This window comes from Glycine max, chromosome 16, assembly GCF_000004515.6.
Source record: "Glycine max cultivar Williams 82 chromosome 16, Glycine_max_v4.0, whole genome shotgun sequence".
Classification (NCBI taxonomy): Eukaryota; Viridiplantae; Streptophyta; class Magnoliopsida; order Fabales; family Fabaceae; genus Glycine; species Glycine max.
The window spans coordinates 37,382,246-37,408,824 of NC_038252.2; the positions used below are offsets into that span (position 1 = coordinate 37,382,246).

General features: G+C 33.7%; 2 protein-coding genes and 1 pseudogene across 4 annotated transcripts; all 3 read right to left on the reverse strand.

Annotated features, from left to right (window-relative positions):
- Positions 1–371: 371 nt before the first annotated feature.
- On the reverse strand, positions 372–4,211 carry LOC100817425 (TMV resistance protein N-like). The gene is made up of 6 exons (NM_001252788.1): positions 3,739–4,211; positions 2,431–3,544; positions 1,983–2,273; positions 1,398–1,884; positions 1,204–1,307; positions 372–992 (listed from the first exon to the last, which is right to left on the reverse strand). The coding sequence occupies exons 1-6, from the start codon at positions 4,209–4,211 to the stop codon at positions 372–374; spliced, it is 3,090 nt and encodes a 1,029-aa protein (NP_001239717.1).
- A 9,065-nt stretch (positions 4,212–13,276) lies between these two features.
- On the reverse strand, positions 13,277–17,506 carry LOC100775377 (TMV resistance protein N-like; annotated as a pseudogene). The gene is made up of 5 exons (NR_164002.1): positions 16,957–17,506; positions 15,654–16,760; positions 15,007–15,297; positions 14,106–14,903; positions 13,277–14,010 (listed from the first exon to the last, which is right to left on the reverse strand). The product of NR_164002.1 is annotated as a TMV resistance protein N-like (transcript).
- A 4,932-nt stretch (positions 17,507–22,438) lies between these two features.
- On the reverse strand, positions 22,439–26,579 carry LOC100817954 (TMV resistance protein N). Of its 2 annotated transcripts, XM_014768657.2 has the most exons (5): positions 26,012–26,579; positions 24,712–25,825; positions 24,262–24,552; positions 23,248–24,045; positions 22,439–23,153 (listed from the first exon to the last, which is right to left on the reverse strand). In XM_014768657.2, exons 1-5 carry the CDS (start codon positions 26,482–26,484, stop codon positions 22,518–22,520), a joined length of 3,312 nt encoding a protein of 1,103 aa, XP_014624143.1. In that variant the 5' UTR covers positions 26,485–26,579; the 3' UTR covers positions 22,439–22,517. The 2 variants fall into 2 exon arrangements, with proteins under 2 accessions (XP_014624143.1, XP_040866593.1); XM_041010659.1 differs by lacking the exon at positions 22,439–23,153 and having other exon boundaries at positions 23,869–24,045; positions 24,249–24,552; positions 26,012–26,578.

A 26,579-nucleotide genomic window follows, 5' to 3' on the forward strand; every position in this document is an offset into this window, starting at 1 on the left:
TTTATTACTTTTAGGGACAAAATTTGCCGCGTCTCGCAGTTTCAGGAAAAAAAAATTGGTCATTTACTTATCTATTTGACATGTTTTTATATCTAACTAATATGACATTAATAATCTTTTTTAGACTTTGATGTTTTTATGTGAATACCAATTTAGTTGACTTGCACTTAAATTTCCAACTTTTTATATAGTTATTTAATAAAAAAATATTATTCCATTATTATGTTTGAAATTAAACTAAGTTTGAAATATTATTTCAAGTTGGATAAAACATGAAAGGTTATATATAGAAAATGCATAAAGTGGTGAAAGATGAATATAAATGAGTCGAAAGTACATGATGAAGATAGGGTGAACACCAGTCAGTTGGGTTAAGTCAATTTTTGACAACTAAAACCAAAATAATAAAATAAAAAACATGAAAAAAATAAGAAAAAAGCTATGGAAAACTTGCGTGTCCCCAAAGCTATGGTTTGTAGCAACCAGGAGTTTTCTGATGCAGAGCTGCTAAGATAAGGATCATCAAATCGAATATCTTGCTCCATACTGCTTTCTTCTTTGAATATATAGATTCCAGTTGCTTTAATGACTGAACCTTCTTCTCTTTTTTCTTTTACATGGGTTAACACAATTTGATATCTAACCTCCACATGGTTCCATTCCTTTTCCCAAGCCACTTCTTCAAACTGATTATTATTTTTGAAAGCAAACGGTTGGAGATCAAAGATATATGTGTGGTCCAATTCCAACATACTTTCTATCTTCTTACTTCCATAATAGAATGGACGTTTTAGAATTTTTCCATTGATGAACACCTTTGCTTTGACACCAATCCCAGTAGACACAGGTGCAATAAGAAGACAAAGAAGTTTGGCAGGGAATTTATTACGAAACCAGAAAGAACTTGAATGTCCACTGCTTTGCTGATCCAACCACTCTGGTATTCTTGTTCCTGTAAACATAAAATTGGTTCCTCCAGCCTCATGCAGTTTCTGTTAGTCATCATTCATAAAGAAATCATAAGTTTAACAACATTAAGTGCACTATACATCATCGAATCCTGTACTGTAACAAAAAAGACAATACCTGATTTAAAAGCATGCTTTTAGTCGAGGAAGTCAAGGATGCACAGTTTCTTGCATCAAAATACTCTAAGTTTGGAGGAAGCCCTCTAATTTCCTGAAGATGCTCGCAATCACTCACCATAAGTGCTCTTAAAAATTGCAATTCTTTGAAGAATTCAGGAAGGATTGTGAAATTATTCCCCGATAGATCTAAATATTCTACACGAGTAAACCTCTTGGAACCTGTTAAAAAAAAATCATCACATAGATTGCAGTTCATGGCAATAAACCAAAGTTCCTTTGAAGATATCATTGAGCCTACTTTTTCTTCACCTTCTTCCGATTCTACCCAATGCCACCTGTTGCAATTTTCAATACGGAATACAGACAGTTCGGGCATCATGGCTAAGCTACATGGTAACTGAATAATTCCACAACTATTCAGGGTTAACCGACAGAGTCCAATAAGATTTTGAAATGAAAATGGCAATTCTTTTATGGGAAGGCCATCCAAATCAAGTGCCTTTATGTTTTCCATCTCTCCTAATATTTCTGGAAAATACTCTAGACTGGAACACCCAGAAAGTTGAAGTGTTTCAAGAGAGGTCAAGTTGAGAGGTGGAAAACTCCTAAGCTTCCTGCAACCATAAGCACTCAATTTTTTAAGTTTATTCAGAAAACCAATTGAGTCATCAACTGCAATTAAACTCTCACACCAATCAAATGAAAGTTCCTTCAAATTTGGGAGATCAGATACATCAGGTATCTGTGTTAAAAATTCGCACTGGTCAAAATTCAAGACTGTTAGATGCCAAAACTTCTGCAAAGGAAAAAAAAAAAGAAATGAGAACCATATGAATAAATTTTAAGTGAATTTATTAATTCATGGGATGAGGAAAATGTAATCTTTAAACTTGCCTTGGATGGGCCATGCAACTCAAATGACGTAATGGAACTGTCGGGTAACTTGCATATAAGAAGGTTGTTCGGATGAAAGTTATATGGTAGACAATTTGAAGGATATCTGTGCCATTCCAGTACTGTCAAACCTTCGGGAAAATAATTGGGACCTTTGGAAAATTTTCCATTTCTAATAATAAGTATTTTAAGGTTTTCCATCTTCATGAAGGCGTTTTCATTCCATTCTACTGTTTCTTCTTTGTCAGATATGGAGAAATCCAGGCATATGATTTCAATTTTACTAGTTCCCTGTTAATGCAAAAAGGCACGAATCAACCACAATACAACTTGTGTGAAATATCAATTGACTCGATTAGAAAAATTCACAAATTATCAAGAAAAAGTTAACCATGATGTAAATATGAGATAGATAAAAAAAAATTCAACTATTCATGAGCTCACTCACCGTGTTGTGTTTTAAAACTTGAAATATATCTTTTGGTGACCATAATCTCTTGCACTTCCAAGGCTCTTCTGGTGATCTCTGCCGCTCAATTTCTCTACCCATGTCCTGAATCAGGTCGTGCATTTCAACAGTACCACTATCATAGCAGTTAAGCTTTATGAGAGATTTTTCAACCAACACCCCAATATGATGCTTCTTGCAGTTACCATAAAAAGCACGGAGTATATCATCAACCTCTGTCCATTTATACCCTTTGAAGCAACAAGCAATGTCAAGAAACACATTCTTTTGTTCTTCTCCCAAAGCATCAAAGCTTACTTTTAGAATCTTTAGGATTTCATCACTCGGAATTCTTTTATAATGTTCCACTGCAGATTCCCATTCTGCTACAGTTTTTCCAAATAAGTCGGAACCTATGACTTCCAAAGCCAATGGAAGGCCAGAAGCATAAGTTACTACACGATTCAAGACGTCGTCATAAATTGGATCAATTTTTTCTCTTTTAAAAGCATTCCACGTAAGCAATTGAAGAGCAGCATTGTGATTCAAAACCTTCACCTCATAAGTTCTTTCAACCTCATGATATTTTAGCAGATGTTTGTCCCGAGTGGTAATGATGACTCTGCTACCCGGACCAAACCAATCAGATCTTCCAACAATAGCCTCTAATTGCTCGCGCTTGTCAACATCGTCTAAAATCAAGAGAACCTTTTTTCGTCGGAGCCTATGTTGTATCATTGAAGCTCCTTCTTGCCAACTTGTTAAGGTGATGTCCTTCTCACCAAGTAATTTTGAAAGAAGGATGCTTTGAAAGTGTTTTAACCCATGTTTATTTGATTCTTCTCTCACGTTTTGAAGAAAACAGGATTCATCAAAATGGAGAGCTATAAAATTATAAACTGCCAGAGCAAGTGTTGTTTTTCCTAACCCGCCCATTCCATGGATCCCTATGATGTGGACAAGATCATCGGATCCAACATCCAAAAGCTTCATTACCTCTATCACTTGTGACCCTAGACCAACTGGATAATCCGCAACATGTAAAGGAGCACAATTAATCTTCCTAGAGACCTCCTCAACAATATTCCCAATAAACTTGTATTCATATGCATCTCTGTTTCCAACAAACAAAAAAAGTTCTAATGAAGTCAACCTAAAAGCCTTGCATCCATGTCTTGATAGGTACATTAATTGTCAAGATTAACAGGCACCTATTTTCTCTTTATATTTTACAAGTTTAATCAATAGACATGTAAACCCTAATCCAATAAAAACCAGTAAGTAATATATATTAGTATGATTGTATACCCATCTTTGAAATGATAGCCGGACAAGTCAGCTACTTGATGCAAAGCCATCCTCCATTTCTGCAGCTTCTCCTTCTTAGCTTTGAACCTCTTCTGATGCTTAGCCATTGCTTCTCCATAACTACCTTTCAGGTGTCTGACAGCAGAAGGATCTACGTTATGAAAGACCGGTATAACCAACAACCCTTCCCTCTTGCAGTGAAGGATGGTTACAAGTTCATCTAAACAAAACGAGGAAGAAGCATAGTTTTGAGAAAGCACAGTAATAGCAATCCTGGACTCTTGAATTGCCTTGGAAAGTGCAGGTGTTATGTCGTCTCCGCTGTGAAGCTTGTCTTCGTCAAAGAAGGTATGAATTCCCTTGTCACAAAGAGCCTTGTAGAGATTGCCAGTAAAACCATAGCGCGTGTCTTCCCCTCTGAAGTTGAGGAACACATCGTAGATGGATGCAAGGGAACGTGTTGTTGCAGCCATTATTAGAAGAAAACAGTTTAGTATGATAATGGTTGATATGGTGGGAGTGTAGAATCAAACTTGAACAAATATGAAAAAGATAGCATACAAAATGTTTATTATTACGCAGAGTAACACCGACATAGGGTAACAATGACATAGTACCAAAGTAGATAGCCTTGTGGAAAATATCTCGCTTTTTTTTCTTTTAATTAATTTGATTTTTTTAAATTATAAGCTTCAAAGGTTTTCTTGCATTAGAATTGCGTTTGACTCATTTTTTTATTTGAAAGATTGCCTTAAAATTTAAATTTAGAAATAAGAGGTTTAAATATAACTAAAAAATTTAATATATATTTTTTTAATTTTCATTAGCTTAAAACCTAAGCAGCACATTAACAAAATTGAACCGGATTAAGATATTCTCCTTCCTTGTGACTATTATTTCTTTATACCCAAATTCATATTTTCATTGCCAGTCATTTACAAACTATAGTTTTCTTCATGTTATTAATTGTTTTTTGACTGTTATAACGTGTTTCATTGCACAAAACGCAAATGGCCCACTACTTAACGATATAGACTAATGCCAAGTCTGATGCAATAAGATAGTACAAAGGGAGTATATTTTTCTTAAGTTTATCTAAACGCAAATGGTGCTGCTACTAGCAATCGCTTTTATGATGATTTTGAGCCTTATTGCCAATGGCTTACAAAGGATGGACAAGCCACTCTTGAGATTAATTTGAAGGGTATTAATTAAAATTCATTTTCTCCTTATATGTTCTCATTTGGATGACATTAATCTTAATAAGAGAACCTAAGAATTTCTCCAAACTTCACACCTAACATTATAGGTCTCATATATATATCACCTAACACTTTCTCCAAACTTTACACCTTTATTTTTAAGGACACAAAACCTAAGAATATCATAATTAATCGTCCCAAACTTGATAAGTAATAAGACAAAATATTGATGATATCAGTTAAAAATGGAAAGAAAATCATAATAATAAATTAAGATGAAATTTATTCTAATGGTATACATATGGTAATTTTTTCTTATCTTAAACTCTTGCATGTTTTAAAAAGGAGTCACTTAAGATTCAAACCTACAACTGGGGGATCCTAACTATTCACCAAGAAAGGCCTGAGATGCATCCAATAACAAATGGAGCCGTTTCTGCAGAGAAATTAAAATTTTAAAAGGATGTAATATGAATTCAATCCGTGCAAAGTTTTCTCATGGGGTTCTTTTCATTGCAATGCCTAAAGAAGCAGTCATGGAGAATCATTTCATTTGGGAAAAGAAACAAGAAAGAGAGTATAAGGCATTAAAGTTGCAGATGGAGTGGTGTTCATGGTGGCACTTGAGACTTATATTGGTCGACTAGTAAGTAGTGATAAAGCTTATTAAGTTTCATTGCTATTAAAAAACACAATTTCTTTCTCAACTTATTAAGTTTTATGATAAAGCTTCATCCTTATTAAATGATTTCAATTTTCTTTCTCTTTTTAAAATTTCCACAAATATCATCATCATCATCACTTTGATGATTATTATGGTTTGTAAATCTTTTATCCACTTAACTTTCAAAATAATTTAAAAATCCATTTCTTAAGAATTTGGTTTCTGCAAAAAATTAGTAATTTCTTCTCACATAACACGGCTGTTAATTATCTATTAACATTTGACGTTTATCTCATTTATTTAATATATGTTCTAGCATAACCTTCTAACGGTGATGCTCTTTTGAGAGTTCTTCCGAATGATGGTGAAAGGAACTAGTGAAATGTACCTTCAAAAGTACTTTGACAGCATATAAGAATACAGGTTGAATTAATAGTTGGTTTTACTTGACCTTAAAGACCTTTTTTATAATAGTTGGATTGTCAATTTCATACTGCTAGTTAATATTTTTTAAGTATGTATGTAGGTATTATCTTGTATATGATTGTGTATATCAATATTTTTATCTTTGAATAAAAAATATGTATTAAAATGATTTTTATTGAAATTTTCCTTATTACATTTTGATAAAGGTAGAAATTTTTTACCGCTAAAAACATATTAAAATGTTTTTTTATTGAAATTTTCCTTATTTCCTTTTCATGATATTTATAATGATTCCTACTCAAAAAAAAGATTGTCAATCATGGCCAACAACAGAAAGAACATAAAGACAATAAGAGGATTGAAAAAAGTATTGAAAGTTTGTTGTAGGTTTGCTGATAAAGCAAAGAATATCTCTTTAGCTGAGATTACGTATAATTGCCGAGATAAACTTTTTTTTTTCTGCATTATATTGGACATGCTTTCCATTTGGGCCTTGTTACGATCACATTTAGTGTTCCACCGAAAATTAACAAAATGCAAATAATCAAATATTTATAATAATTATCAATATAAAACAACATTTGTTCACCAAAGATACTAATAATAGATAACACAAAAGTTGACAATTAGAAGTTGTTTTACCATTCTCATCTAAACCATCAAAATATAACTATAACTAAACTTGTTTTCTATTTCACATTGGGAATAAATATTATTTCTTTGCTTGAATTGAGGCATGTCTTCACAATTTCTCCTTCTCCGTTGGTACGTTGACAGTCTTTGATAATCAATGTCAATAGTTTTTGTATTTTTTTTACTCAATTGTTTGTTAACTTTTGTAACCTTTGAATTTTGTTTGAAGAACCTAACATGGAATTTATGGTAACCCACATACACATAGAACTAGACGATATATATCGCGTGAAGGAGCAATATCTACTAAGGTTGTAAATCAACTTTATAATTTTAATCCTTCTTGATATTATTATTCATTGTTATTTCTAACTATGTAAATTTGAATCACAGTATTATCTTGGTCATCACCAATATCAATCATATGCCGAACCCAATGTAACTCGGGTGCATATTCCTGGATGTATGTCTCAACATCAACCATCACAAGCACAATATTAATTTTATGTCCCATATCTAGAATAACTTGTTGTAGGACATCGTTTCATTATTAGTTTAACAAATATGTAAATTTTATTTAAATATAATCAATTTTTAATTTAAAGTTTTCATGTATTTTTTTTGATAGATTATTTAAACTTTAAATAAAAAACATTTAACGTAAATTATATTAAAAATATATATAACATGTTTTAAATAATAAAACATTAGAATAAAATAATAACATATCAAATAAAATCACAAAAAATATATAGGAATTAAGATAAAACTTGAAAGGTTATATAAATTGCATAGCCATCAGAGATATACATGATGAAGATGGGGTGGACACTAGTTTGGTTAATTCGATATCCAAACTGATTAATGTTAAACGGTTTGGATTAGTTTGAGTTTTTTAACATTTTTTACATCTCTCAAACCAAAATAATAAAATAAAAAACAAGAAAAAAAAAAAACAAAAAAGCTATGGAAAACTTGCATGTCCCCAAACCTATGGTTTGTAGCAAGGAGGGGTTTTCTGATGCAGAACTGCCGAGATAAGGATCATCAAATCGAATATCTTCCTCCATACTGCCTTCTTTAAATATATGGAATCCAGTTACTTTAATGAGTGAGCCATCTAAGTCTAACAAACCTCTTTCTCTTTTTCTTTTTTCATACGCTAACACACCTGGATATCTAACCTCCACATGGTTCCATTCTTTTTCCCAAGCCATTTCTTCAAACCGATTATCATTTTTTATAGCGAACGCATGGAGATCAAAGATATATGTATGATCGATATCCAATTTCAACATACTTTGTATATCGTCCCATAAATAGTAGTGCCAAAATTCTTGAAATTTGCTATTGATGAACACCTCGAGTTTAAGGAAAGGATACCCGGCACCCGACACAGGTGCAATAAGAAGACAAAGAAGTTTGGCAGGGAATTTATTACGAAACCAGAAAGAACTTGAATGTCCACTGCTTTGCTGATTGAACCACTCTGGTATTCTTGTTCCTGGAAACATAAACTTGGTTCCTCCAGCCTCATACAGTTCCTGTTAGTCATAATTCATAAAGAATTCATAAGCTTAACAACATTAAGTGCACCATCATCAAATCATATACATTATAAAAAGACAATACCTGATTTAGAAGCATGCTTTTACTCGAGGAAGTCAAGGATGCACAGTTTATTGCCCTGAAATCTTTTAAGTTTGGTGGAAGCCCTCTAATTTTCTGAAGATGCTCGCAATCACTCACATCAAGAGTTCTTAAAAATTTCAGTTCTTTGAAGAATTCGGGAAGGATTGTGAAATTATTCCCCGATAGATCTAAATATTCTACATGAGTAAACCTCTTGGAACCTGTTAAAAAAAAATCATCACATAGATTGCAATTCATGGCACGAAACCAACGTGCCTTTGAAGATAGTATTGAGCCCACTTTTTCTTCACCTTCTTCCGATTCTACCCATTGCCACCTGTTGCAATATTCAATATGGAGTTGAAACAATTCGGGCATCATCACTAATCTGCATGGTAACTCAACAATTAAACAGCTCCACAGGTATAACACTTGAAGTCCAATAAGATTTTGAAATGAAAATGGCAATTCTTTTATGGGAAGGTCTCTCAAAACAAGTTGCTTTATGTTTTCCATCTCTCCTAATATTTCTGGAAAATACTCAAGACTGGAACACCCAGAAAGTTGAAGTGTTTCAAGAGAGGTCAAGTTGAGAGGAGGAAAACTTGTAAGCTTCCTGCAACCATAAGCATTCAATTTTTTAAGTTTATTCAGAAAACCAATTGAGTCATCAACTGCAACTAAACTCTCACACCCTTTAAATGAAAGTTCCCTCAAATTTGGGAGATCAGATACATCAGGTATCTGTGTTAAAAATTTGCAGTTGTCAAACTTCAAAACTGTTAGATGCCCGAACTTCTGCAAAGGAAAAAAAAAGAAGAAAAGAAATAAGAAGGAATGAATAAATTTATAGTGAATTTATTAATTCACTGGATGAGGAAAATATACTGTATAAACTTGCCTTCGATGAGCCATGAAACTCAAATGACGCCATGGAACTGTCAGGTAACTTGCATATAAGAAGGTTGTTCGGATGAAAGTTAGATGGTAAACACTTTGAAGGATATCTGTGCCATTCCAGTACTCTCAAACCTTCTGGAAAATAATTGGGACCTTTGGAAAATTTGCCATTTCTAATAATAAGGATTTTAAGGTTTTCCATCTTCATGAAGGCGTTTTGGTTCCATTCCACTGTCTGTTCTTTGTCAGATATGGAGAAATCCAGACATATGATTTCAATCTTACTAGTTCCCTGTTAATTCAAAATAGCACGAATCAACCACAATACAACTTATGTGAAATATCAATTGACTGAAACGTTTAGATAAATTTACAAATTATCAAGAAAAAGTTAACTATGATGTAAATATGAGATAGACCAAAAAAAATTCAACTATTCATGAGCTCACTCACCGTGTTGTGTTTTAAAACTTGAATTATATCTTTTGGTAACCATAATCTCTTGCACTTCCCTGGCTCTTCAGGTGATATCTGCCGCTCAATTTCTCTACCCACAACCTGAATTAGGTCATGCATATTTACTGTACCATGCCTAACCTTTATGAGAGATTTGTCAACCAACACATCAATATGATGTTTCATGCAGTTATTGTAAAGACCACGTAGCATATGTTCAACCTCTGTCAATTTGCATCCTTTGAAGCAACAAGCAATGTCAAGGAAAACATTCTTTTGTTCTTCCCCCAAAGCATCAAAGCTTACTTTTAGAATTTCTAGGATTTCATCATTGGGAATTCTTTTATAATGTTCCACAGCAGATTTCCATTCTGCTACCCTTTTTCCAAACATGTTGGAACCTATGACTTCCAAAGCCAATGGAAGGCCAGAAGCATAAGTTACTACACGATTCAAAACGTCCTCATAACTTGGATCAATTTTTTCTCTTTTGAAAGCATTCCATGTAAGCAATTGTAGAGCAGCATTCTGATTCAAAACCTCCACCTCATATCTTTTTTTAACCCCATGAGGTGCTAGCAGTTGTTTGTCCCGAGTGGTGATGATGATTATGCTGCCAGGACCAAACCAATCACGTCGTCCAGCAATTGTCTGTAATTGCTGGGGCTTGTCAACATCGTCCAGAATCAAGAGAACCTTCTTCCCCTTAAGCATAGACTGGATCTTTGAAATTCCTTGTTGCTTACTTCTTACTTTGATGTCCTCTCCAAGTATTTCTGAAAGAAGAATGCTTTGGAGGTGTTGTAACCCATGATTGTTTGAACTTTCTCTCACGTTTTCAAGAAAACACAAACCATCAAAATTCTCAGTAATTATTAAATCATTATAGACAGCTCGAGCAAGAGTTGATTTTCCTATCCCACCCATTCCGTGGATCCCTATCATGCAGACACCATCATGGTTTCCAACATCCAAAAGCTTCCTTACTTCTTGTACTTTTGACTCTAGTCCAACAGGCAGATCCGCAACATGTAAACTAGCAGGGTTAATCTTCTCAGAGACCGATGCAACAATTCTCCCAATAAACTTGTATTCATATTCATCTCTATCTCAAACAAAAAAGTTTCAATGAAATTAAACTAAAAGCCTAGTATCCATGCCCTGATAAGTCCATACGTGTATCGACAAGGTTAACACATATTTCTTTTCTCTTTAAATTTGAACATTAAATTGTCAGACAAGTAAAACTTAATCCAATAAAAAATAAAAAATAAAAAGAAAGGTATGGTTGGGTACCTATCTTTGAAATGAAGGCCAGACAAGTTGGCTACTTGACGCAGAGCCCTCTCCCATTTCTGCAACTTGTCTGGAAATCTTTTCTTATGCTTAGCCAATGCTTCTCCATAAGTACCTTTCTGGTGTCTGACATCACAAGGATAGACCTTATAAAAGACCGGTATAACCATCATCCCATTATACTGGGCGCAGAAAAGGATGGTTGCAAGTTCATCCAAGCAAAATGAGGAAGAAGCAAAGTCTTCAGAGAGCACAGTGATGGCAATCCTGGAATCTTGAATTGCCTTCAAAAGTGCTGGTGTTATTTCCTCTCCACTGTGAAGCTTGTCTTCGTCAAAGAAGGTATGAATTCCCTTGTCACAAAGAGCCTTGTAGAGATTGCCAGTAAAACCATAGCGTGTGTCTTCCCCTCTGAAGCTGAGGAAAACATCGTAGATTGATGCACGAGAACGTGTTGCCGCAGCCATTATTAGAAGAAAAAAGTTTAGTATGGTTATGGTTGATATGGTAGGAGGTAGAATGAAACTTGAACAAATATGAAAATGATAGTATACCAAATGCTGTGTATTATAAAGAAGATAGCCGCCTTTGTGGAAAATATCTTGTTTTTTTTCATTCTCTGTTATAAAAAGTCAAGCTCTTATAAAGAAAGATGCTCTCACTTTTTTCATTTTAAAAAATACTTTTTATAATCAAATTCTTACAAATAAACTATAAAAAGTATTTTTAATAACTGGTATTTTATTTAAAATAATTAACTGGTGGTACTACTAATTCTCCCGCCCCTAAAAGAATTGTTAGAGAATCAAAGTATATATTAACTAATAAGTAATCTGATAATTTTTAATCACAAAGAGCCTCAAAATTTGTCTTTTATTAAAACAGAGTAAAAATATAAGTGAGAGACGAAAATAGAGAAGAGATAGAATACGAGAAAAAAGTTATGCATACTCGAAGCGTAATTTTTTTTACATAACTAAGAATCCATTCAAATTCACTGAGTATCACTGAAACTAACGCTCTAGAATCCATTAAAATTACTAGGTCATATTGTCAGAGTAACTGGAATTCCGTATCTCACAAAATCTTAAAACAACCAGCTATGTTTTCATCCAAGACAAACCTTATCATGATAATGAATAAGAAGTTTAGATAGATCATATAGTAGTATGCTAGCTAAGTCCTAAGAAGTACACTTTCAAAATTTAACTAATTTAAGTTTTTCTCCTTTCTGATCAAATTATTTAGCATAACCAGTAGGAACCTGATCATCCTAGCAATTAGAAGGGAGAAAGTAGAACCTGCAAAAATAAAAAAGTTAAAGATATAAATTTGTATTGACTTAAATATTTAAAATGAATAAATAATCAATTTTCTTCCTAAAAGTATGAGGCAGTATGCAGTGTCAATTTAATCCCTAAAAGTAATAAAATAAAGGAGAAAAAATCTCCAATGTCCTTACCGTATCACTTTAGTTCCTAAACTTAACTTATTGTCATTTGGTCCTTAAGATATGCTAATTTTTTTTATTTTAATAAGTCACACAACATTTAGAATTTTGGATTAAAATAAGTGACAACTTGCATTTCCAAAGAACTTTTTTTTTATCTAACCTAAAAAAAATACCTTTTTATCATTTTATTACGTTCAGGAGCTCAAGTGGCCACGTCCCGCAATTTCAGGAAAAAAAATGACATTTACTTATCTATTTGACATGTTCTTATATCTAACTAATATGATATTAATAATCTTTTGTAAACTTCGATATTTTAACGTGAATGCTAGTTTAGTTGACTTTTTGCTCTTAAATTTACAATTTTAGTTATTTGATAAAAAAAACATTATTCCATTATCATGCCTCAAGTTAAACTAAGTTAGAAATATATTTAAAACACTATATATTACTAAAAGTTTTATGTTCTGTTTATATGACTGAAATATATTGTCAATAAAAATACAAACATAAATTAATTAATTACTATTCATATTTTTTATCAAAATTAAAATTTTCAAATGTACTTTTAGATCACATATACTAATATTAGTAGTATAAAAAAAATTGTAATATATTATTAAATAAGTATACAAAAAAATTACAAATATATTTTTATATTGTTTTATAGTAGAACTTGTAAGGGAAAATCTAAAACTAAACAAAAAGCATATTAAATAATTTTTTTACTTTCTTTTAATTACAGTGTATATATAAGATAGATATATTTTTTACTTACTAAAACTAAACACAATTTTGATATCTGTTGGTTTATGTAGTTTTGAAATCTGACTATAAAAATATATAGAAAGTTAAACTTGAAAGGTTGCATATAGAAAAGGTTATATATAGAAAATACATATAGTCGTGAAAGATGAATATAAATGAGTCAAAAGTACATGATGAAGATAGGGCGAACAGCAGTTGGGTTAAGTCAATTTTTGATAACTGAAACCAAAATAATAAAATAAAAAACATGAAAAAAACAAGAAAAAAGCTATGGAAAACTTGCGTGTCCACAGAACTATGGTTTGTAGGAAGGAGGGGTTTTCTGATGCAGAACTTCTGAGATAAGGATCATCAAATCGAATATTTTCCTCCATACTGCTTTCTTCTTTGAATATATGGATTCCAGTTGTTTTAATGACTGAGCTCTCTAAGTCTAACACACCTTCTTTTCTTTTTTCTTTTTCAAACGATAATACACTTTGATATCTAACCTCCACATGGTTCCATTCCTTTCCCCAAGCCACTTCTTCAAACAGATTATTATTTTTGAAACGTAAATCTTGGAGATCAAAGATATATGTATGATCCAATTTCAACATACTTCCTATCTTCTTACTTCCATAATAGAGCGGAAATTTTAGAATTTTTCCATTGATGAACACCTTTGGATTAAGGACACCAATCCCAGTAGACACAGGTGCAATAAGAAGACAAAGAAGTTTGGCAGGGAATTTATTACGAAACCAGAAAGAACTTGAATGTCCACTGCTTTGCTGATTGAACCACTCTGGTATTCTTCTTCCTGGAAACATAAAACAGGTTCCTCCAGCCTCATGCAGTTTCTGTTAGTCATATAATTCATACAGAATTCATAAGTTTAACAATATTAAGTGCACTATACATCATCAAATCATATACATTATAAAAAAGACAATACCTGATTTAAAAGCATGTTTTTACTCGAGGAAGTCAAGGATGCACAGTTACTTGCATCGAGATACTTTAAGTTTGGTGGAAGCCCTCTAATTTCCTGAAGATGCTCGCAATGACTCATGTCAACACTTATTAAAAACTGCAATTCTTTGAAGAATTCAGGAAGGATTGTGAAATTATTCCCGGATAGATTTAAATATCTTACATGAGCAAACCTCTTGAAACCTGCTAAAAAAAAATCATCACATAGATTGCAATTCATGGCAGAAAACGAATGTGCCTTTGAAGACGGTATTGGGCCCACTTTTTTTTCACCTTCTTCGGATTCTACCCATTGCCACCTGTTGCAATTATAAATATCGATTCCAGACAGTTCGGGCATCATGGCTAAGCTACATGGTAACTTAACAATTCCACAGCTCCCCAGGGTTAACCATGGGAGTCCAATAAGATTTTGAAATGAAAACGGCAATTCTTTTATGTGAAGGCCATACAAAAAAAGATGCTTTATATTTTCCATCTCTCCTAATATTTCTGGAAAATACTCAAGACTGGAACAGTGAGAAAGTGCAAGTGTTTCAAGAGAGGTCAAGTTGAGAGGCGGAAAACTCGTAAGCTTCCTGCAACCATAAGCACTCAATTTTTTAAGTTTATTCAGAAAACCAATTGAGTCATCAACTGCAACTAAACTCTCACACCAATTAAATGAAAGTTCCTTCAAATTTGGGAGATCAGATACATCAGGTATCTTTGTTAAAAATTCGCACTGGTCAAAATTTAAAACTGTTAGATGCCCGAGCTTCTGCAAAGACAAAAAAAAAAAGAAAGAAAGAAGAACCATATGAATAAATTTAAAGTGAATTTATGAATTCACGGGATAAGGAAAATATACTCTTTAAACTTGCCTTGGATGAGCCATGGAACTCAAATGACGTAATGGAGCTGTCAGGTAACTTGCATATAACAAGGTTGATAGGATCAAAGTTAGATGGTAAACAATTTGAAGGATATCTGTGCCATTCCAGTACTCTTAAACCTTCTGGAAAATAATTGGGACCTTTGGAAAATTTGCAATTTCTAATAATAAGTATTTTAAGGTTTTTCATCTTCATGAAGGCGTTTTCATTCCATTCCACTGTTTCTTCTTTGTCAGATATGGAGAAATCCAGACATATGATTTCAATTTTACTAGTCCCCTGTTAATGCAAAAAGGCACGAATCAACCACAATACAACTTGTATGAAATATCAATTGACTCACTTAGAGAAATTTACAAATTATCAAGAAAAAGTTAACTATGATGTAAATATGAGATAGGCAAAAAAAATTTCAACTATTCATGAGCTCACTCACCGTGTTGTCTTTTAAAACTTGAATGATATCTTTTGGTAACAATAATCTCTTGCACTTCCCTGGCTCTTCTGGTGATCCAACTTGTATGAAATATCAATTGACTCACTTAGAGAAATTTACAAATTATCAAGAAAAAGTTAACTATGATGTAAATATGAGATAGGCAAAAAAAATTTCAACTATTCATGAGCTCACTCACCGTGTTGTCTTTTAAAACTTGAATGATATCTTTTGGTAACAATAATCTCTTGCACTTCCCTGGCTCTTCTGGTGATCTCTGCCGCTCAATTTCTCTACCCATGTCCTGGATCATGTCGTGCATTTCAACAGTATCACAGCAGCTAACCTTTACGAGAGATTTTTCAACCAACACCCCAATATGATGTTTGGTGCAGTTACCATAAAGGTCACGGAGTATATCATCAACCTCTGTCCATTTATACCCTTTGAATCAACAAGCAATGCCAAGAAAAACATTCTTTTGTTCTTCCCCCAAAGCATCAAAGCTTACTTTTAGAATCTCTTGGATTTCATCACTGGGAATTCTTTTATAATGTTCCATAGCAGATTCCCATTCAGCTACAGTTTTTTCAAACAAGTTGGAACCTATAACTTCCAAAGCCAATGGAAGGCCAGAAGCATAAGTTACTACACGATTCAAGACATCCTCATAACTTGGATCAATTTTTTCTCTTTTAAAAGCATTCCACGTAAGCAATTGAAGAGCAGCACTCTGATTTAAAACCTTCACCTCATAGGTTCTTTCAACCTCATGATATTTTAGCAGATGTTTGTCCCGAGTGGTAATGATGACTCTGCTACAGGGACCAAACCAATCAGGTCTTCCAACAATAGCCTTTAATTGCTCGCGCTTATCAACATCATCTAAAATCAAGAGAACCTTCTTTCGTTGGAGCCTATGTTGTATCATTGAAGCTCCTTCTTGCCAACTTGTTAAGGTGATGTCCTTCTCCCCAAGTAATTTTGAAAGAAGGATGCTTTGAAGGTGTTTTAACCCATGTTTATTTGATTCTTCTCTCACATTTTGAAGAAAACAGGATTCATCAAAATGGAGAGCAATCAAATTATAAACTGCCAGAGCAAGTGTTGTTTTTCCTAACCCGCCCATTCCATGGATCCCTATGATGTGGACAACATCATGGGATCCAACATCCAAAAGCTTCCTTACCTCTATCACTTGTGACCCTAGACCAACTGGATAATCCGCAACATGTAAAGGAGCACGATTAATCTCCCTAGAAACCTGCTCAAAATACTCTGGATAAACTTGTATTCATATGCATCTCTGTTTCAAACAAACAAAATAAGTTCTGATGAAGTCAGCCTAAAAGCCTTGCATCCATGTCTTGATAGGTACATTAATTGTCAAGGTTAACAAGAGCATTTCTTTTCTATTTAAATTTTACTAGTTAAATCAATCGACAAGTAAAACCTAATCCAATAAAAACCATAAAGTAAAATATATTACTATGATTGTATACCCATCTTTGAAATGATAGCCACACAAGTCAGCTACTTGTTTCAAAGCGATCCTCCATTTCTGCAGCTTCTCCTTCCTAGCTTTGAACCTCTTCTGATGCTTAGCCATTTCTTCTTCATAACTACCTTTCTGGTGTCTGACATCAGAAGGATCTACGTTGTAAAAGACCGGTATAACCAACAGCCCTTTCCTCTTGCAGTGAAGGATGGTTACAAGTTCATCTAAACAAAATGAGGAAGAAGCATAGTTTTCAGAAAGCACAGTGATAGCAATCCTGGACTCTTGAATTGCCTTCAAAAGTGCAGGTGTTATTTCCTCTCCGCTGTGAAGCTTCTTTTCGTCAAAGAAGGTATGAATTCCCTTGTCACAAAGAGCCCTGTATAGATTGCCAGTGAAACCATGGCGTGTGTCTTCCCCTCTGAAGTTGAGGAACACATCGTAGATGGATGCACGGGAACATGTTGTTGCAGCCATTATTAGAAGAAAAAAGTTTAGTATGATTATGGTTGATATGGTGGGAGTGTAGAATCAAACTTGAACAAATATGAAAATGAAAGTATACCAAATGTTATAAAAGTCAAGGCAAGCTCTTGTAAAGAAAGATGCTCTCACTTTTTTCATTTTAAAACCTACTTTTTATAATCAAATTATTACAAATAAACAATAAAAGTATTTTTAATAATGGGTACTGTATTTCAAATAATTAACTGGTGGTACTACTAATTCTCCCGCCCCAAAAAGAATTGTTAATTAGAGAATCAAAATATATATTAACTAATAAGTAATCTGATAATTTTTAATCACAAGAGCTTTAAAATTTGTCTTTTATATATATAAATTTCTCATTGAAAGAGTTTTATAATTACCTTGATAATTTTGCTGAAAACACCCACACATAAGATGTTTTACTTTAAGTCAGATGTATTTGTTCGAAAAGTAATAGAAGTTAATTTTGTATAATAAAAATAATGTGAGTAAATTATTTTACAAGAAATTTATATCCGTATTTTTTTATAAAAATTATCCAAAATCATCAATCACTCATCATTTTCTTCCCTTCCCAATGTACTGTTGACATCCTTAATATATTTTCAAGTATTTTTCAGTAACTACTGAATTTTTTGTTTCACATAACAAACCACACTGAAACTCTGGCATGATTATATGGAATTATTTATCTCTCATAGTTGATTCTATTTACCACATTTTGTAGAAACTAGATCATTTTTCCTCACACATTTCTTGTGGTCTTTTGCAAGAATGAAAAGTTAAAAAGTGTGTTTCATTGCAGTAAATTTCTGGTGGTTCGTGTTGAGACTCGTTGGCAAGTGTACCAAATCGTCACAAGTAGTAAAGTACTCGGAAGTCCGAGTGTCGAATCCACAGGGACTTTGTTTGTACTTAGATTAATGCAAATCCAACTTAAAAGCAAGAGATAAGAATTTAAAAAAAAGATAGAAGATAAGGTAAAGAAAAGATAAAAGATTTAAAGATAAAATTAGGAGATGAAAGAATTAAAGATAAAATTAAAAGATAAAGAAAAAGATAAAAGATAAAAGATTTAGATAAAATAATATTAGGAACTGACTTGCCTTGTCTGCCTAGGATGTATGAGTTTATGATTTTTTCTTTACCAATTCAGGTGATTTTATCCCACCCACATCTATTCATTTACTTGCCCCTGATGCCTCACAATGACAAGTCTATTTTACCTATCTATCCCCCAAATGCCTTTGCAAAGACTCAATAGATAAAATGCATGAAGTTCTAATTCTAGATGTTTGCTTTGACGCATGGGCATAATGCAATCACTCTATGCCTAGCAATGATTTTATTATGATATCTTTTCTTCTTGTTCTATTAGAAGTTATCCTCTCCCGAGCGTCTAACCCCTAAAACTAATGCATGCATATCTTCTTTAAATCTTATTTAGAAGTTACCCTCTCCCCTGAGCATCTAACCCCTAACAGAATATAAAGATGAGTATGCAAGATAAAAATATAAAAGAAAATAGGAAAGAAAAACCTAGTATTGCATTGATAAATAGTGAAGAGTACATCATACATCACTTTGGCTTCTAGGCCTGCCAGGCCCTAACTAAGGGTTTAGCCACTCATGGCCGAGGGCTTTACAAGTAGAAGAGGGGGGAAAGAAAAGGAGTAAATGAAACCCCTAGGAGAGGGGGTTCTGTCGTGGTGTGTTCTATCCCTTGGACTGGCTCTCTATTTATAGCTGCTGAAGTGGGCTTTGGGCCTTCGTAGGCGCGCTCAGCGCGACACCCCCACGCTCAGCGCGTGTAGATCGCGCGCTTAGCGCGCATGTTTCAGGCTTAGCGCACGCTTCTGTTAGATCGCGGGCTTAGCACGCGTGTTGCAGGCTTAGCGCGCGCTTCTGTTGGATCATGGGCTTAGCGCGTAACGCGCGCTCAGCGCACGTATTGGACTGGGCCTGCTTCAGATTTTCTTCTTTTCTTCAATTTTTCTAGCCTTTTTGCTTGTTATACCTTCAGTTTTTATATCTGCAGCCAAAATTCAACAAAACATCAATTCTTTAATATTTAAGCGCAAATAACTGCTAAATAATTATTTTTAAAGACAATTTTGCCTTATTTTCTATCATCAAAATACAATTATTTAGCAGTTATCAGTTCGTGCTTATATATCTGTTTTATTCCCCTGTAAGAGTGCTGATTTTCTTTTAATTCTGTTGGCTGATCAATGCTCATGTATATGTTTCTAAACTTGAAAGTAACGTGATATCCATTCTTCACCTTAAATTTGTAAGAGAATAATTTTCGTTGATGTATATTTCTTTTGCCAGCTCTCCGTCATTTTCGTTGATGTATATTTCTTTTGCCAGCTTTTGATATAAATTTTGTCATAATTGAACAAGATTGAATCATTTAGATAGATAGATAATAGCAACATATTATTTAGTATCGTTCATTTTCTTAAAAGAAAACTTGTGTATACTTGTGAAATGAAACAACGAAATAATAGTTGGTTCACTTTGATTGTTTAAAAAAAAAAAAACTACATGAAATGAATTACATTATGAGAAAGAACACATACCTAAAAAAAGAGTAAAGTGAAATTAAGTAGCTCATTCATGCCATTAAGTAAATTATAATAATTTTTCTTAACTTAAGAACAAATGCTACAAATAAATGTTGAGTTTAGAGACGAAACCAATACCAAGTTGAATATGTTGGGGAGGATTCTGCTGAACTCTCTCTTGACGTGATTAATGAAGTTTTTCTCTATTTATCATTATCCTAATGTTCTTTGCACCGTCAAATTTACTTTAACTGTGATCTCTCACATAAAAGAGCCTAATCCTCCTAATTTCATTCTTGATTCCTCAATGAATTCCGTCTAAGTGGGCCACATTACAAATTAGATGCAAATTATACTAGATTAGTTCACACTATTCTTAGAAATGAAGACTTCTAGATGTTCTACCAAGTTCTAAGGACTAAAAGAATTTCCCAACACTTCAATCCTAACAAAGCATATAAATGGATAATCAAGCCACAAATATTAAAGACAACCACAGATAGAAGTAGATAACACTAGCAAATAATATTAAATAGATAGTTAGAGTTTTTGCATCAAGAGTGTTGAGTGAAAAACTCTCCAACAATGAAGTGTTTAGCCCTTCATTAGCATGGAGAGCTCAGTACAAGGCTAAAAATAAGGTAGAAATGGAATGGTGAAGTAAAGATATGGAGAAAGCCGCTTGCTTTTCTTCCTTCAGCCTTGGTGCTCTGTTTTCGTCTCACCCACGCTGCATGTGTTGTTTGGCTTCCCCCTCTCTTCCAGCTTTAAAGGCTTTTGGGCTTCTCAAATTATGAATGTGCGTTTAGCGAGCATGTCTCGCTGAGTGAGAGTTCGTGACTGGGTGCTTAGCGGATGTGGATGCGCTAAGCACGAGAAACGACAAAGGCAGTTACTGGGCAAGCTGGCTGCAGCTAAGCACAATGCTCTTTGAATTTACATTCTCTAAGAGTTTTCTCTCACTGGGTGAGTTGGCTTCCTCGCTAAACAGATTAGGCTCGCTTAGCTAATCGCTAAACAAGCTCTTCAGCATGCACTTCCAAATCTTGCTTCCTTAAACCTGAAAATCCAAATGATAATAATATCAATCATCAAAATGAAGCCTCCACCGTATAAAACTCACACAAAATCAATTATATACAAATCTCACGCAAGAAACCATAATACTAATTAGAGTTACATTGCCACTTTTCATCTACTTTTCAATACATTTGGTACTCTTGAATAACAATTATCAATTTATTTCTTTGGCTACTTCCTATCCTTATTTATGCCACGTTTTTAATTTCCATTCATAAATTTAAAAACAACAAGCTATCAGCCATCCTAAGACAATCCTTATGCAGAAAATGAAGAAGACATTATCTAGCTTAAAGATATTTGATCCAATAAATTACACTAGTTATTCTTGAGATTTTGTGAAATTTCACAAACTTTTCATACTTTTTTTACCCCTACACTAACCCCTTAATTATTTCGAAAACATTATTCCGATACCTTTTATACATTATACTAATCCACCTTAATTGTTTGAAGAACATTACACTGTGTTCGCTTATAAAGAAAGTAGTTGTAAATGTTAAAAAAACAAGAAAGACTTGTGCAATTTCACGAAATCTCAAAAAATATATATTGGTGTAATTTATTATATATACTTGATTTAATTAATTTAGAGAGGCATATAGAAGTAGAAGTAAACAGAAATCTATTTATATGCCCAACTCAAACTCAATAAGAATCCTAGGTAGGCATTCTGCTTACAAGTATGCAAAATTTAACTTTCTCAACTGCTATGAACAGTTGATATAGATCATATAGGAGTATGCCAGCTAAATCCTAAGAAGTACACTTTCAAAATTTAACTAATTGAAGTTTTTCTGGTTCCTGATCAAATTATTTAGCATAACCAGCAGGAACCTGATCATCATAGCAATTAGAAGGGTAAAAGTTGAACCTGCAAAAGCAAAAAAGTGAAAGATCTAAATTTGTATTGACTGAAATATTTAAAATGGGTAAATAACCAATTTCCTATATGAAAGTGTAAAACAATGTTAATTTAATTCCTAAAAGTAATAAAATGAAGGAAAGAAGAAATCTCCTTACCGTATCACTTTAGTTCCTAAACTTAATACTTATTGTCATTTAATCCATGAAGCTATGCTTATATTTTTAAGTCACACAACATTTAGAATTTTTGGACTAAAATTGAAATATATTATTAAATAAATATACAAATATATTATTATATTGTTTTATAGTAGAACTTGTAAGGGAAAATCTAAAACTAAACAAAAAGTATATTAAACAATTTTTTTTTACTTTCTTTTAATTACAATGTATATATAAGATATCTGTTGGTTTATGTAATTTTGAAATCTAACTATAAAAATATACAGCAAGATAAAACTTGAAAGGTTATATATAGAAAATGCATAAAGTCGTGAAAGATGAATATAAATGAGTCAAAAGTACATGACGAAGATAGGGTAAACACCGGTCAGTTGGGTTAAGTGAATTTTTGACAACTGAAACCAAAATAATAAAATAAAAAACATGAAAAAAATAAGAAAAAAGCTATGGAATTGCGTTTCCCAAAGGCTATGGTTTGTAGCAACGATGGGCTTTCTGATGCAGAACTGCTGAGATAAGGATCATCAAATCGAATATCTTCCTCCATACTGCTTTCTTTGAATATATGGATTCCACTTGCCTTAATGATTGAGCTCTCTAAGTCTAAGACACCTTCTTCTCTCTTTTCTTTTTCATAGGCTAACACACTTTGATATCTAACCTCCACATGGTTCCATTCCTTTTCCCTAGCCATTTCTTCAAACCGATTATTATTTATGAAAGCAGACGCTTGGAGATCAAAGATATATGTATGATCCAAGTTCAACCTACTTTTTATCTCGTGTCTTCCAAAATAGGGCCGAATTTCTTGAAATTTGCCATTGATGAACACCTTTGGATTAAGGACAACAATCCCAGTAGACACAGGTGCAATAAGAAGACAAAGAAGTTTGGCAGGGAATTTATTACGAAACCAGAAAGAACTTGAAGGTCCACTGCTTTGCTGATCGAACCACTCTGGTATACTTGTTCCTGTAAACATAAAATTGGTTCCTCCAGCCTCATGCAGTTTCTGTTAGTCATCATTCATAAAGAAATCATAAGTTTAACAACATTAGGTGCACTATGCATCATCAAATCCTGTACAGTAACAAAAAAGACAATACCTGATTTAAAAGCATGTTTTTACTCGAGGAAGTCAAGGATGCACAGTTTCTTGCATCGAAATACTCTAAGTTTGGTGGAAGACCTCTAATTTCCTGAAGATGCTCGCAATCACTCACCATAAGTGATCTTAATAATTGCAATTCTTTGAAGAATTCAGGAAGGATTGTGAAATTATTCCCCGACAGATTTAAATGTCCTACACGAGCAAAGGTCTTGAAACCTGTTAAAAAAAAATCATCACATAGATTGCAATCCTTGGCCGAAAACCGATGTGCCTTTGAAGATGGTATTGAGCCCACTTTTTTTTCACCTTCTTCCGATTCTACCCATTGCCACCTGTTGCAATATTCCATATGGAATTCAAACAGTTCGGGCATCATCGCTAAGCTACATGGTAACTTAACAATTCCACAGCTCCTCAGGGTTAACCAACGGAGTCCAATAAGATTTTGAAATGAAAATGACAATTCTTTTATGGGAAGGCCATACAAAAAAAGATGCTTTATGTTTTCCATCTCTCCTATTATTTCTGGAAAATATTCAAGACTGGAACATTGAGAAAGTTCAAGTGTTTGAAGAGAGGTCAAGTTGAGAGGCGGAAAACTCTTAAGCTTGCTGCAACCATACGCACTCAATTTTTTAAGTTTATTCAGAAAACCAATTGAGTCATCAACTGCAACTAAACTCTCACACTCTTCAAATGAAAGTTCCCTCAAATTTGGGAGATCAGATACATCAGGTATCTGTGTTAAAAATTTGCAGTTGTCAAACTTCAAAACTGTTAGATGCCCGAACTTCTGCAAAGGAAAAAAAAAAATAAAATAAATAAGAACCAAATGAATAAATTTAAAGTGACTTTATTAATTCACGGGATTCAGGAAACAGTCTCTTTGCATATGCAAGGGTAAGGCTGCGTACAACATCTCTCCCCCATACCTTCGCATAGCGAAGAGCCTGTGGGCTACGAAGTTTATTAATTCACGGGATGAGGAAAATATACTCTTTAAACTTGCCTTCGATGGGCCATGGAACTCAAACGACGTCATACAACTGTCAGGTAACTTGCATATAACAAGATTGTTCGGATGAAAGTTAGATGGTAAACAATTTGAAGGATATCTGTGCCATTCCAGTACTCTCAAACCTTCTGGAAAATAATTGGGACCTTTGGAAAATTTGTCATTTCTAATAATAAGTATTTTAAGGTTTTCCATCTTCATGAAGGCGTTTTCATTCCATTCCACTGTTTCTTCTTTGTCAGATATGGAGGAATCCAGGCATATGATTTCAATTTTACTAGTTCCCTGTTAATACAAAAAGGCACGAATCAACCACAATACAACTTGTGTGAAATATCAATTGACTCGCTTAGAGAAATTACAAATTATCAAGAAAAAGATAACTACAATGTAACTTTGAGATAGAAAAAAAAACAAAAATCAACTATTCATGAGTTCACTCACGGTGTTGTCTTTAAAAACTTGAATTATATCTTTTGGTAACCATAATCTCTTGCACTTCCCTGGCTCTTGTGGTGATCTCTTCCGCTCAATTTCTCTAGCCATGTCCTGAATCAAGTCGTGCATTTCAACAGTATCAGTACCATAACAGTTAAGCTTTATGAGAGATTTTTCAACCAACACCCCAATATGATGCTTCTTGCAGTTACCATAAAGAGCACGGAGTATATCATCAACCTCTGTCCATTTATACCCTCTGAAGCAACAAGCAATGTCAAGAAAAACATTCTTTTGTTCTTCCCCCAAAGCATCAAAGCTTACTTTCAGAATCTCTAGGATTTCATCACTGGGAATTCTTTTATAATGTTCCATAGCAGATTCCCATTCTGCTACAGTCTTTCCAAACAAGTTGGAACCTATGACTTCCAAAGCCAATGGAAGGCCAGAAGCATAAGTTACTACACGATTCAAGACGTCCTCATAACTTGGATCAATTTTTTCTCTTTTAAAAGCATTCCACTTAAGCAATTGAAGAGCAGCACTCTGATTTAAAACCTTCACCTCATAGGTTCTTTCAACCTCATGATATTTTAGCAGATGTTTGTCCCGAGTGGTAATGATGACTCTGCTACCGGGACCAAACCAATCAGGTCTTCCAACAATAGCCTTTAATTGCTCGCGCTTATCAACATCGTCTAAAATCAAGAGAACCTTCTTTCGTTGGAGCCTATGTTGTATCATTGAAGCTCCTTCTTGCCAACTTGTTAAGGTGATGTCCTTCTCCCCAAGTAATTTTGAAAGAAGGATGCTTTGAAGGTGTTTTAACCCATGTTTATTTGATTCTTCTCTCACATTTTGAAGAAAACAGGATTCATCAAAATGGAGAGCAATCAAATTATAAACTGCCAGAGCAAGTGTTGTTTTTCCTAACCCGCCCATTCCATGGATCCCTATAATGTGGACAACATCATGGGATCCAACATCCAAAAGCTTCCTTACCTCTATCACTTGTGACCCTAGACCAACTGGATAATCCGCAACATGTAAAGGAGCACGATTAATCTCCCTAGAAACCTGCTCAACAATACTCTGGATAAACTTGTATTCATATGCATCTCTGTTTCAAACAAACAAAAAAAGTTCTGATGAAGTCAGCCAAAAAGGCTTGCATCCATGTATATTAATTGTCAAGGTTAACAAGAGAATTTCTTTTCTATTTAAATTTTACTAGTTAAATCAATAGACAAGTAAAACCTAATCCAATAAAAATTATAAAGTAAAATATATTAGTATGATTGTATACCCATCTTTGAAATGATATCCACACAAGTCAGCTACTTGTTTCAAAGCGATCCTCCATTTCTGCAGCTTCTCCTTCTTAGCTTTGAACCTCTTCTGATGCTTAGCCATTTCTACTCCATAACTACCTTTCTGGTGTCTGACATCAGAAGGATCTACGTTGTAAAAGACCGGTATAACCAACAGCCCTTCACTCTTGCAGTGAAGGATGGTTACAAGTTCATCTAAACAAAATGAGGAAGAAGCATAGTTTTTAGAAAGCACAGTAATAGCAATCCTGGACTCTTGAATTGCCTTCAAAAGTGCAGGTGTTATTTCCTCTCCTCTGTGAAGCTTCTTTTCGTCAAAGAAGGTATGAATTCCCTTGTCACAAAGAGCCCTGTACAGATTGCCAGTGAAACCATAGCGTGTGTCTCCCCCTCTGAAGTTTAGGAACACATCGTAGATGGATGCACGGGAACGTGTTGTTGCAGCCATTATTTGATGAAAAAAGTTTAGTATGATAATGGTTGATATGGAGGGAGTGTAGAATCAAACTTGAACAAACATGAAAATGAAAGTATACCAAATGT

Bases quoted from the DNA above. Each gene is read 5' to 3' on its own strand.
- LOC100817425 (NM_001252788.1), bottom strand. From the start codon at position 4,211: ATGGCTGCAACAACACGTTCCCTTGCATCCATCTACGATGTGTTCCTC. The intron at 2,274-2,430 runs GTGAGTGAGCTC...TTGCATTAACAG, and splicing joins AAGTTTTAAAACACAACACG to GGAACTAGTAAAATTGAAAT. The intron at 993-1,203 runs GTGAGTGATTGC...GATGACTAACAG, and splicing joins AATTTTTAAGAGCACTTATG to AAACTGCATGAGGCTGGAGG.
- LOC100817954 (XM_014768657.2), bottom strand. From the start codon at position 26,484: ATGGCTGCAACAACACGTTCCCGTGCATCCATCTACGATGTGTTCCTA. The intron at 24,553-24,711 runs GTGAGTGAACTC...TTGTATTAACAG, and splicing joins AAGTTTTTAAAGACAACACC to GGAACTAGTAAAATTGAAAT. The intron at 24,046-24,261 runs GCAAGTTTAAAG...TTTCCTTTGCAG, and splicing joins AGTTCCATGGCCCATCGAAG to AAGTTCGGGCATCTAACAGT.